The following is a 14,033-nucleotide window of genomic DNA, read 5'->3' on the forward strand; positions in this document are numbered from 1 at the left end:
ACTGAGGACAGACGATTTTTACCCGCATCAGCGGTCCCGTTCTGTGAGCTTGTGTAGCCTACCACTTCGCGGCTGAGCCGTTGTTGCTCCTAGATATTTCCACTTCACAATAACAGCACTCAGTTTTATACACCTGTTAGCAACGGGGGTGGCTGAAATAGCCAAATCCACTAATTTGAAGGGGTGTCCACATAACTTTGTATATAGTGCTATGTATATATAGTATATAGTGCCTCTAACTTCCTCCAGTCCCTGTGATAGTCTCGCTGCACTTCCTTGTGTCTACATCCTGTTCATTCAGTGTTAAGTGGCCCTGCCCGGATATATTCTCCTCTGTTCCATATTATTTATTGTCAAAATGACTTTCACTTCTGTCACATGAAACAGGCCACTGCTTGTTTCGTTTTTGCATGAGCTGTCATAAATGTATGTATTTATAATAGAATGTGGCTTTTGGGAAGATCTTGACATTGGCAAGTTGTTAATCGGACTACTGTCATCACTAAAGATGGCAAACAAATCAAGCAATATTTGGATATAGCCATCTAGTTTATCCCCTGAAAGTGAACTTGTTTTCTAGCAGTATCGAAGGGATCTGTTATTAGCTAGCTAGCCAATTTGATGTGGTCCATCAGTCAATGTAGCCTATCATGTCTGTCAGCAGCAATCATGGTTAAACCAACGTAGGCTAGGTAAGACTATGTTGGTTGAAGCAAACAGTATAATTCGGTTAACTTTCCAATATGTTTAGCCAACTGTACAAAGTTTCTACCGGTAGCTTGCAAAATAAACATCAGCTAACAGTAGGTCAGCAAATGTGCCCTTCTGCCGCTTGATTGGCAGAGCCTACAAAGGATGGGAAATGAACCTAAACCACTCATACCTGTCAGGTATAGTTCACTTTTAGCAAAATTTGAAATTGTGTTTTTTACATTAGATAAAAGTAGAGCTACAAAATGGTATATCACACACTGCATTTTTGAGGAACAATGGGAAAGTATTTCTGCTTTGAAAGATGAAAAATTTGTAAACTCATTTGAGAAAATGGCATTTTGAATATTTTGGTATCTAGTGAAGAGCTATTCTCTGTCTACACCCATTCAGCATCGTTCACACCCTCTTAAAGCTTTAGCCCCACCCATCTCGTTTCGCTCTCGGAGAGTTCAGAGTGCACACCTGACGCTCTGGCCGATGATTTGTTTACCTCTGGATAACATGAAAACAGCCTAACCAGCTCTGCTGGCAACAATTTCATTACGTTTTTTTTCCAACGTTTACTGACACGGCCATATTCAACGGGTGTTGTGCGTTCGTAAATTCTTCAGTTATTCTGCACTCTGGCATACTCAGACTGAATTTACGAATGTACCCAAAATGGTTACTTGCATAGTGGAGTCTTTTTATTAAGATATGTAGCTAGCTTGCAAGCTAACTAGGTAAACAACGTGTAAGATCATACACATCACGTAACGTTAGCTAGCGAGCCAGGTAATGTTAGCTAGTTAAACAACAATGAACATAGTGCCAAATCATGTTGTTACTACCCTGCACCACATTTATGGTTCAATGTTAGCTAACTAACATTAGTCTCTAACTAGCCAAGCAAGCGGCTATGGGATTTGAATAATAACATCATACACGTCACATTAGCTAACAAGTCAGCCAGCTAACGTTAGCTAGTTAAACAACATTGAACAAAGTGCCAACAATGCCATAGTGCTGGGAGCTTACCAACCAGGTTCAATGTTAGCTAGCTAACATTAGGCTCTAACTAGAAAAGCAAACAGCTCTGGGAAATGAGTAATAACGTCCACTAGGGAGCTAGCCAGCTAACAGTACACTTTAGCTTAAGACGTATAGCTAGCTAGCTAGGAAAGAATGAACCTAGCTAGGTAAACAATGTGTAAGATCATACACGTAACGTTAGCTAGCGAGCCAGCCAGCTAACATTAGCTAGTTAAACAACAATGAACATAGTGCCAACTCATAACGTTACCACCCCTTGGATGAATCTGCTGGTAGTGGTAGCTAACCAACCAGGTTCAGTGTTAGCTAGCGAAGGTTCGCTAGCTATTAGATACGAATAACATCATACGCGTAACTTTAGCTAGGGAGCCAGCCAGCTAACGTTAGCTGGGGGTACACTTTAGCTTGAAATGAAACCACTTTCTGTCAAAATTAGAAATGTGTGTTATCTGGAAATGTAGCTAGCTAGACTATTTTACCTGTCCGTATACATCATCATGCATGGTGGACAAGTCTCCCTGTCATGAATTCCATGCCATGGTTGCCATAATCTTATGTTCATACAAATATTTACACATGTTAATTTTGCTAAAAATAAACACAGTTGACAGTGAGAGAATGTTTCTTTTTTTTGCTGAGTTTATATTACATTGTATTGGTTGCAAGAATAATAATTTAAATTGAAAAATTCAAAGTTTTGAATCCGGTGTCGTTTTGCGTAACAGTTCATAAACCATGTGCCATGGAATCGGTACGTCGAAAATCTCTTCCTAACTATTTTGCAATCTATATGGCACAGCTGTACATTTTTGGGTCCTTAAATGAAACTGGTATAGTTTTTTGTTTGTCAAAATTTTCTTTATCCATTTATGGTCTTTAATACAGGGCTGACAGACAAGTTCCCTACTTTTTCCCCCATTCCACTTTCCTCTTCCATTTTTGCGATAATGCTGCAATTAGTTGGTTGTAATTTTGGGTATAGAGCAGACATTTCCATATAGTTGTGTTAGCTGCATGTGTGACATACCTTAAATAGGACTGGTGTAGTTATCTTTTTTTTTCTTTCTATTAGTATATTTGAGTTCAACCACAATATTTGTTGTATTCTTTGTTCTGTTTTTTCTGGTAGATTAAATTGAAATTGCAATCAACTTTCTATGGCTTGTTTTAAAAATAACGATATTTTGGAGATGACTTCCTTTCCTTTGAATAAAGGTAAAAAGGCCATTCTTGAACATGGGGTGAGCCATTCTTATTAATCTGCTAGAGAACCAGTTAGGATTTAAGTATAGCTTTTGTATGACTGAAGCCTTTAGTGAGATGTCTAATGCTTTAATATTTAATCATTTCAGCCCTCCGAATTCATGTTCATTATAAATAGGCCCGTTTCATTTTGTCTGGCATGCTGTTCCAAATAAAATGGAATATTTTTCTCATTTAATTTAAATAACTGTTTTCTAGGTGTCGGCAAGACCATAGGCACATAGGTAAACTGGGATATGACTAAATAGTTAATCAGGATGATTTTTCCACAAATAGACAGGCATTTACATGGCAGCAAGATCGTATCTATTTTTGCTAACTTTCTATAAAAATGTATTGGAGTGAGAATTTATTTTTCGGGATGTGTATACCGAGTATGTCCACATCACCATCAGACCATTTTATTGATAAACTACTCGGTAATATAAAAGTATTTTTTTGTGATCCAATATGTAATATTGGATCTTTGGTTGTAATCCAGAGGGGTTAGAAAGTTTCTAGATCCTCAGGCTGTGGGGGGATCCAAATTTAGGATTTTAAAGAAAGAAGCTTAAATTCTTGTTAATCTAACTGCACTGTCCAATTTACAGTAGCTATTACAGTGAAATAATACCATGCTATTGTTTGAGGAGAGTGCACAGTTATGATCTTGAAAAGTTATTAATAAACCAATTAGACACATTTGGGCAATCTTGATACAAAAGTTTCAACAAAAATGCAATGGTTCATTGGATCAGTCTAAAATGTTGCACAATGCACTGCTGCCATCTAGTGGCCAAAATCTGTTGCGCCTGGGCTGAAAATACATTATGGCCTTTCTCTTGCATTTCAAAGATGGTACAAAAAAATATATAAACTTTTTTTTTCTTTTGTATTATCTTTTACCAGATCTAGATCTACATTCATTTTACATTTCCACAAACTTCAGTGTTTCCTTTCAAATGGTATCAAGAATATTCATATCCTTGCTTCAGGTCCTGTGCTAAAGGCAGTTAGCTTTGGGTATGACATTTTAGGTGAAAATTGGGAAAAAAAGGGGTGGATCCTTAATTAACCCATTTTCTAAGAGATTCTCCAAAATGTAAATGTTCCAGGCATTTATATATAAACTCCAGTCGTACTTTATCAAAAGCCTTTTCAAAGTCAGCTATGAATAGCAGGCCTGGTTTCCCAGATTTTTCATAGTGTTCTATTGTTTCCCGTACTTGTCTTATATTATCTTCAATGTATGATCCATGTAAAAAACCTGTCTGATAGAATTAATAATATCCAACAATACCTTTTTAATTCTATGCGCTATACATTTTGCTAGAATGTTTGCACCACAACACTGAAGTGTAAGGGGCCTCCAATTGTTTTTATGGACTGGATTATTATATTTACCACTTGCATCCTGTTTCGGTAATAATAAAATCAGACCTTCTTGTAATCTACCATTTACATAGGAGTTGTTAAAACATGCTAATAACAGTCCTCTGAGTATATACATTTTTTTTTGGTATACCTCAACTGGTATGCCATCCAGCCCTGGAGTTTTCCCGTACTAAAAGGCTTTAATTGCATGAAGATGTTCCTCCTCTGTAATTTCGCCTTCACATGAGCCTTTCTGTACAGCTGTTAATTTTACATTATTAATAGAAAAAAAATTCCATACAATTAGCTTCAGTTGGAGGAGACTGAAACTAAAACATGCTTCCTCTTTCAAAATATAATTTGGTGAATCATGGGTGACTCCGTCATTTGTAACAAGTTTCAGTAAATCATTTTTGGTAGCATTTCTATGCATTTTTCCCCATATTCCATCCAATTTGCTTTATTTTTGTAATATATTACACTTGATCTTTCTTTTTGTTTTTCCTCTAACTTCTTCAGAGCCTCTATGGTACAATTTTTATTGGTATCTATCTGTTCTGTTAGACCTTCTGTTTCCTTTGTTAATATGGACTCTTTTGACCTAAATTGCTTTTGTTTTTAGAGCTGAGAACTGAATTGGCCTCTAAAGGCACGTTTAAAACTGTCCCATACAATAAGAGGATCTGCTGTACCTATGTTATGTCGGAAAAATGATTATATAAATTCCTCTGTCCTAGTAAAAAACAAGTTATCATCCAATAGGTTTTGATTACATTTCCAATATCGCCAACGTGGAAATTCATTAAGAGTAATGTATATGCCAATTATCTGATGGTCCAACCGCATTCTGTCCCCTATCAACACTTTTTAAACTTTTGGTGCCAACGAGAATGACATTAGAAAGTAGTCAAGACGACTACATTTACATTTTACATCTTAGTCATTTAGCAGACGCTCTTATCCAGAGCGACTTACAGTAGTGAATGCATACCTTTCATACAATTTTTTTTCTTCTCCGTACTGGTCCCCCATGGGAATCGAACCCACAACCCTGGCGTTGCAAACACCATGCTCTACCAACTGAGCCACACGGGTTGTTGCTTGTTTTTGTAATATTTGTCGATACATTTCCCAAGCCTTATAATTTGTTTTGTTATCCAGATTGAATGTTATTACCCACGAGTATATGAAGTGCTAATATATAGCCTAATTTACAGATATTGAATATTACGTGTTTATCTCGAGGCAATCTGCACTGCTGTGTTCAGTCTGCCATCTTGGAATAGCTAGCAAGGAAAGTTAACGTTAGCCAAAGCGGAAGCTACCGTTATCTTCTTGCAATGTAAAGTGTTCTAGCCTGTATTTCTATATTCCGTGTTCACATTATTCATGTGTGTTAACTTCTGTGCAGCATGAGTTGGGGAGCTAACATGATGCAGCCCAGACTCCCAGTGCAGGCTAAGTGGAGCAGGCATGGTGCACTGTGCTCGCGCTATAGGGGACATCGGCTGCTCTGATGGACTTGATCTGTCAGACACATTTCACGGAAGTACCGAAAGTAACTCAAATGTTCTAGTTTTGAAAAAGTACCGAACTTTCAGTATACCGTGCAACAGTGTCTATCTAATTGTCCAACCGTGATCATAGAATGTGTCTGCACTTAGTGGTGTATTTATCTATATGTAGAATATGTATAGAATATGTGATATTGTTAGTGTTTGTTTCAGGAGTTGAGCGGGCCGTGGTCAGCGCAGATCGGGCCGGGCACAGAGAATGGCACGGCCATGCCCCCTCCACACAACTCCTACACACAGCACGGAGAGAGAGCGCGCACCATGTCCACATCCGGAAAGGTAGCACATACACGCAAACTGACACACATACACTGACACACATACACTGACACACATACACTGACACACATACACTGACACACACACACACACACACACACACACACACACACAGAATGCTTATCAGTTTGTACTTTGATATGTGGTCAATGATTAATTCAAATAAGCACCGGTGCAATATGTTCCACCGTTTCTGAATCATTGACAAACAAACCAACCTTTTTGTAATCCGTTAATAATTAATTGATTGTACGATATCTTAAGAAATATTTCCACAAGGAAATGATGGCAACACTTTGCATTACATAGGCATTACTCCAGGCTAAATATTTAGCAAAAACGTATATAACATTAAATATAGGCAGTAACATTTAGTAGGCCGTCATTGGAAATAAGAATTTGTTCTTAACTGACTTGCCTGGTTAAATAAATAAAATAAAATAAATGACCTAATTTAGTTTTCCAAGAAAACACAAAATTGTTAGAGCTTAAATAAGTGGTAACAGCATAATTGCATGTAACGGTTTATACTATGATGTTACATTTTCTTGTCTCTATACTAAACAAAAATATAAACGCAGTATGTAAAGTGTTGGTACCATGATTCATGAGATGCAATAAAATATCCCAGAAATGTACATCCCTGTTAGTGAGCATTTCTTCTTTTCCAAGATAATCCATCCACCTGACAGGTGTGGCATGTCAAGAAGCTGATTAAACAGCATCATTACAGGTGCACCTTGTGCTGGGGACAATAAAAGGCCACTCTAAAATGTGAAGTTTTATCACACAACACAATGTCACAGAGGTCTCAAGTTTTGAGGGATAGTGCAATTGGCATGCTGACTGCAGGAATGTCCACCAGAGCTGTTGCCAGATAATTGAATGTTAATTTCACCACCATAAGCCGCCTCCAAAGTCATTTTATAGAATTTGGCAGTACTCACAACCGGCCTCACAACCACAGACCATGTGTAACCACACCAGCCCAGAACCTCCACATCCGGCTGATTGGCTGGGCCTGGCCCCCCAGTGGGTGGGCCTATGCCCTTCCAGGCCCACCTATGGCTGCGCCCCTGCCCAGTCATGTGAAATCCATAAATTAGGGCCTAATTCATTTATTTCAATTTTCTTATTTCCTTCTATGAACTGTAACTCAGTAAAATAATTTAAATTCTTGCATGTTGCATTTATATTTTTGTTCAGTATAGCTCGAGAGCTATTTCAGGGTGTATTCTTAGTGTTCAGCTGACGGGGGCAGCAGAGGCCAAGAGGTTGAGGAAGAATTCTCTTCTGCTGTACACATCTCAATCCCCCCCCTCAACAAATATCTCTCCCTCCTTCCTTTCCTCCCACCTTCCCCTCACGCTCTCTCATTCTCTCCCTTCCTGACTATCCCTCCTTCCCTTCCGCACTCCGTCCCTCTCCATTACACTCCCTCTCATAGCTGGCCCTGACCCTGGGCGGAGGGCTCAACTCGGAGGCCCCCCACACCAGTCGCGACTCCCTCCACTGCTCTAGTGGTTACAGCACGCAGACCACCACGCCCTCCTGTTCCGAGGACACCATTCCCTTCCACGGTTAGTAGTGACTACCACTCACCAAACCCCCCGCCACACCACTCCTAGGATGCGACCAAACTGTCACCCTATTAGCTACCTAGTGCACTACCTTTGACCAGGCACTGTAGGGAAGGATGCCATTTGGGACGCAAACCTACTATCCCCCCCATGGTCACAGCACTGTCTGCTTGTCTGGCTACGTCTCTGTCTCTTTGGCTCAGCCAGCTCTGTTCTTTAGTGAGTCTCTGTGTCAGGGATCTTATACAGCATGCTTGTCTTATTGGTTGTGTGTCATGATTTGTGCTTTTGTGTCTGTTTGCTTGTATCTTCCTTGTCTGTCTCTGTGTCTGTACATCTGTGGTTGTCTTGCAGTATGTGGCATGCATCCACCAGTCATTTCACTACCACAACAGAATGACGTCTACACTTCTGCCCAATCCATATGCCTGTTTCAACAGCATTATCACAACACCAGTTTGTGCAAGTAGCCTGTGGTAGGATAATGTGCTTTTGTCTGCAGTGCTACCTAAAAACCAAGTCTGAATTTGACCTCTCTCCACACATCACCACACACCCCACCTGTTTGTCGGATCAAAAGCCTGTATGCCGAGATGTAAAGCCATACATAGCATATCAGCCTGCAACGTGAGAATGTTGTTCTACTCCAGTGTGGTCCCTCTCAGGAGGGAGAGGGCTGCTGGACTCATGTTTAGATCAAAGAAAATGTCCTCTTTTCTATTTGTATACAAGTTAAACGCAATCCTATATTCTTTTTCAGCTGTAAAGAAAGAACCTCCTCTTTATGGTAGGTTTCTTATCCGTTACTGTTCAGATTTTCCCCTCTCTGTTCCTCCCAAGTCAAATTAGAGACCATTCACAGTGATTTAGTGTGACATCTGTGCTGTGTGAATTCCCATCACATCAATGGCCTTTTTGCTAGTAAAAGGAGAGCATTAGCGCCGAGTGTTTGTTGTGGGTGTGAGAACCTTTGTGTAATCGGATGAGCGGATTCTTGCGTTATTCTGAGATCAGTTGAGTGCGTGTGTGAGTGATTGGGTATACAAGCACACGCTCCTTTGTCTTTGTTTGCGTATGTGCAACCGGCAGGTATTTGCGTGTTTACCATCATCAGCTGATAACAGGTCACCGCTCCGTGCTGACTCACTCCATTACCACACACACCCTAATCATTTCTTCCTCCTCAGATAAGTCTGTTTTTTTTTCCTCAACTGGGCAGTGATTCAGCATTGAGACACAGCCTGTGTACCAAATGTCACCCTATTCCCTACATGGTGCCCTACTTTTGACCAGAGCCTGGGAAATAGAGTGCCATTTGGGACACAGTCATAATTAGGTTATTATGTTTGGGGCAAATCTGGAGTCTTAAAGTTTCTGAGGTTCTCTGATATGTTTTCCATGTCTGATTCTCACCGAATACACCAAGTATTCAATGCAGTCTGACATACTAAAAATAAAAACTTTAGTAAAGAGAAACTTTGTGCCACGGAACGTTCTTGCTTTTGGTTTTAACGGAATGTATCAGGTCAGATTTTCCACCCCAGGCAAAGCTTCTGCTTTCCTACCATGTTTTATTTCAGTTAGGAAAGAAATGTGTTGTGTGTTCCTCAGCTCTAAGTAACCACAGACTTACTCTTGTCCCTCCTCACCCCTCCTTTATCCATCCCTCTCTCCCTCCTTTTCCACCTACCAGACTACGACTACATCTCCCTGCACGGGGGCGAGGAGTTGCACCACAGCCCTCCCGACTTCGACAAGTCCTCCACCATCCCGCGCAACAGCGACCTCAGCCTGCAGTACCGCAAGATGTTCCAGAGCAAGCGGCCCGCCTCGACCGTCAGCCTGCTCGCTGAGCCCGAGCCGCTGGGCCTGCGCCAGACGCACACTGCCACCATCCGCCGCAAGCCCTCATCCAAGCCCACCTACCGCCGTGGCACCATCAGTGGCGGCGTACCTATCCCTATCTGCACTCCCCAGGTTCCCTTCAAAGCCTTGGGCGTAGGTGTAGGTGGAGGCAAAGGTGGTGGAGGGGGGAAGAGGGGGAGCGACGAGAACGTGGGGCCTCCAGAGAGCAGTGTGGGGAAGGGCGTGATTGGCATGAGCGGAACGGTGGACCACGAGTTGGTCCTCGCCAAGCACAGTCTGTGCACTTCCACCCAGAGCCTGAGCGCCATGCCCTCTCACCACTCATCATCCACGTCGCCCTACTACTCTCTGATCCCGGGCCAGGCGCCAGTGCCCATGGGCAGCTCAGAGCAGCTGTACCAGCTGAGCAAGCAGCAGCAGTACGCCCTGCACCAGCAGCAGCAGAAGCAGTACCAGCATCAGCACCTACAGTACAACCAGCAGCAGCAGCAGTTCCAGCCACCCCAGACACAACAGTTGCAACCAGCAGCCCAGACACAACAGCAATTTCAACTACAGCAACAGTTCCAGCAACAACAACTACAGCAGCAGCAACAGAAACAACAACAGCAGCAGATGCAACAACAGCAGTACCAGCAGACACAACAACCACAACAGCAGAAGCTCCAATATCAAAAGCAGCTGCAGCAACCGCAGCTCCTACAACAAGAGCAGCAACCGTTTCAGCGGCAGTCTCATCTCCCACAACAGTACAACGCGTCTGGGATTGCCAACCAGCTGGTGGAAAGCGGCCACTGCCTTCCCCCCCAGCAGCCCCCTGCCGCCCCAGACACCCAGGAAGCAGATGAGCCCTCGGGTGGTGGAGATCACATGGTCACCATGATCCGGGGAGTGAAACTGCGTCGGACCCTGACCAACGACCGCTCTGCCCCCTTCATCCTCCTACCCAACCATTTCAAATGAGCCCTTCCCTACCAGTGTAGGTTGTCATCATTTTGTTTTACGGTTCTTGATTTTCTTTTAGCCCCGTTATGATTACATTTCTCCTGAGAAAATAAAGGATGTTGCCTTTTTGGATGTTTTGTCTCATGTAAAAGGTTTCCCACTCTCCAATCAAATGTCCAGTAGCACTGTTTTAAACAGATTATAACATTTCTCAGAGGTGAATGTGGCCTCTTTATCGCTCTGTAATTTAAGATTTTTATACATACTGTACAAGGATACGTGTTGGCTATATACAAGAATTTGAGCGTCTTATGTTTATATGTTGTTGAGGGGGAAAAAATGCCTTGCTTGCTTATTAGTCTTATCACCTGTATGGTTGGAACCAATAAAAACCCACACATATGTATATATTAGCGTGATATGTGGAAATCTTTATTGTATTTTTATTATCAGTGTCAGTGACAAAGACTGAAACAGTGGATGTGTAATGAATGATCCCCTAGAGGAAATTAAAGACACAGAACTAGACCTCTATACCTTTCTAGACTGCATCTCATTGAAGATGTGATCAAGTGAGCTCAATTACTCTCCATATAGTGTAGGTCCACAGTGGCTTTAAATGCTTTGAGCTGACTTTGCTATTTACAAACACACATACTTCACCTTTGTGGCGAAGGTGACTGGCTTCTCGTGATGGAGGTTGACTGTACCAGTGTTTGAGCCAATCAGAAGCTTGCATCGAAGGGCAGGGAGGGGTCACAGGGTACAGGGGTCAGGACCACTGTACTGTAACCTTGAGCTGGAAAGTAAAGCCACCATTGTGTGGGGGGCAAGGAGGACTGCCATGTACTTAATCCCTGCTTTAATGTATGTCTTTTAAGACTTTCTTCACATTGCCAAGCACATTGGTTTAGTGATGTATGTGGGGTAGTTTTTCAATTGATCGCCCTGTTCCCCATAAGTGATAGATATCTCCCTATATCAAGTCTACCTTCCTGAGGTTGGAGTGCTGGTTAATGTTCCAGTTTTTATGCATTATTTCAGGGAAATCGGCTCTTTTATTATGAACATATGGTGCTATTGTGACATACCAATTCCAGCCTACACTGACTCCTCTCCCCATGACTTACATACACATGATGCACTCACTGGCCATATTAAGGATTTTTTAAATAATAACTGTTACTGACCATGCAAGCTGTCGAATCAACTTACGGACAGACCATAGAAGTCGTGAGGAGACTTGCCGTTTCTGCAGTGGCAATAGTTTTGCGGCTTCAGGCTAGAACAAATTCTTATTTACAATGACAGCCTACCCCGGCCAAACCCTAACTCGGACCACACTGGGCCAGTTGTGCACCGCCCTATGGGACTCCCAATCACGGCCGGTTGTGATACATCCTGGAGTCAAACCAGGGTCCGTAGTGACATCTCTTGCACTGAGATGTAGTGCCTTAGACAGCTGTGCCACTCGTGAGCCCTGTTAATCACTGAATTTTGGGGGGGTTGTGAAATAATTTGATAAAAGACAAATGAGTGAAATGGCATTGTATTTAGAATTTATTAACCATTGTCTTTTTCTTAACTGAACCACTTTAAATGTGTGGAGTTTTGGGAGCTTTGGGCCTTCTAGCCATTACACATAGCTACTCGTTCTTAAAAAGAACCCCTTAGTCATATTGTATAGAGAGGGCAATGAAACCAGAGAAGCTACTGTATAATAGCGACTCCTCTGCTAAGTGCATATCCCTCTTCCCCGATATTAAACGGACTGGGTTATTCTCTCCTCCGTCTCACATTCCCTCCCGGTTTGTGTAGGAGGCCCATTTACCTGACACCACTCATTGCGCATCGAATGACCCCATTGGCCTGTTTAGCCATTGTGCGTACTCCCACCTCTTCTCTGGCCTCTTCATGTTGCCGGGGGTAACCCCCGTCCCCCAGAGAAACTACAATGGCCTCTGTAATCGAGGACTTTGTTACAGGATAGGCTTATACAACAACACAACTCCTGACTCGAGCAAATTTAAAGCAATATCAGGCTTCATTTGAGCCACAGCTTTAAGTTCAAGGTTCCAAATGGTAATTACAGTACAGCGTGCATATCTCCTTAACCCCAAAGTAGGTCTGGGGTAGTCAAATTGTGGGGCAGCTGAGCTGACTGTTCCCTTTCTCTGTTGGGTTAATTGTATGTTATCCGATAAGATTTGTGTTCCACTAGAAGAGCTCAGAGATTTATTTTGTTTGTTTGAGTGAAATAAATTATCCAAACTATGTTTATATAGACTACGGAGATTAAATTATGTTATACGTTTTCTCAAACACTGCTACAGTCCCACTCCAAACCCTGCCAATCAGCAAGAGTGAAGGGCTGAATCCTGTTCTAAAAAGCAGGTTCCAGTTCCTTTCTTTGACCTTGGCTTCAGCCACACTATGACTGAGTCCCAAATGGCACCCTATTCCCTATTTGGTGCACTACTATGGGCCCTGGTCAAAACTAGTGCACTATATCGGGAATAGGGTTCCATTTGGGACATAGGCTCTGTAGTCTGTTGGCCACTCACCGGCAGTGTGTGATTGTGTGTGAGAGACTGAGATTTGGTGAGTGTTGACTAGAAGCTTTGACCCCAAACTGTCCCATAGGGCTCCAACTGACCAACCCTCCTTCTGTCCATCCTGTTCTGTAAAGGGAGTTGATCTCTTATTGTAAAAGTGTTCAATGTAAATTGCTAAGTGTCACAATTGCATCTGTGTAGTGATGCTGAAGCCTTAAATGAAAATAATGTGGGTTTTAAAATATAAATGCGTTAAAAAAGTTGCTCATTGGCTTGTTTGTTTATCTCAAAGGTGGAAGAACTTCTGTTTGTTTACAGAAGTGGTATATACAGTAAACAAAGCTGTGTGATGGCTTTCTTAAGATAAGAGAAAAAAAGCGGATCAAATGGATTTGCTTATACTGCATATACAGGACTCTAGGTGTGTGTGTGAGAGAGAGAGAGTGTGTGGATTTATTTAGATGATAGTTTTTTTTATATTTATATATTGGTCCGGACAATCTACACACCAAAATGTAAGATGTGAACATGTTTAAGATCTGAGAGAGGGAAAATTCTATAAAATGAATCCAGTCTCTATTGGATTTGCTTATACTCCATGTGATCTAGGGGTGTGTGTGGATTTCTTTAGATATTGTTTTAATATTGTTTTAACACTTAGGATACAAAACATTAATAACACCTGCACTTCCCATGAGACTGACCAGGTGCAAGCTATGATCCCTTATTGATGTCACTTGTTAAATCCACTTCAATCAGTGTAGATGAAGAGGAGGAGAAGGTTAGAGAAGGATCTTTAAGTCCTGAGACAATTGAGACATGGATTGTGTATGTGTGCCATTCAGAAGGTGAATGGGCTAGACAAAATATTT

At 41.8% G+C, this 14,033-nt stretch overlaps 1 protein-coding gene across 3 annotated transcripts in view; it reads left to right on the forward strand.

Moving 5' to 3' along the window:
* LOC106582629 (protein MTSS 2) overlaps positions 1-13,424 on the forward strand; it is a 156,881-nt gene extending 143,457 nt beyond the window's left edge. For 2 of the 3 annotated variants that reach the window (XM_014165855.3, XM_014165857.3), the window contains 4 exons: positions 6,090-6,215; positions 7,663-7,795; positions 8,556-8,582; positions 9,489-13,424. In XM_014165855.3, coding sequence (XP_014021330.1) covers positions 6,090-6,215; positions 7,663-7,795; positions 8,556-8,582; positions 9,489-10,624 — 1,422 coding nt within the window. In that variant the 3' untranslated portion in view covers positions 10,625-13,424. The remainder of the gene's footprint in view (positions 1-6,089; positions 6,216-7,662; positions 7,796-8,555; positions 8,583-9,488) is intronic. The other variant, XM_014165856.3, reaches the window with a different exon arrangement.
* Positions 13,425-14,033: the final 609 nt, after the last annotated feature.

The sequence above is a fragment of the Salmo salar genome, chromosome 22 (genome assembly GCF_965601325.2).
Source record: "Salmo salar chromosome 22, fSalSal1, whole genome shotgun sequence".
NCBI classification, from domain to species: Eukaryota; Metazoa; Chordata; class Actinopteri; order Salmoniformes; family Salmonidae; genus Salmo; species Salmo salar.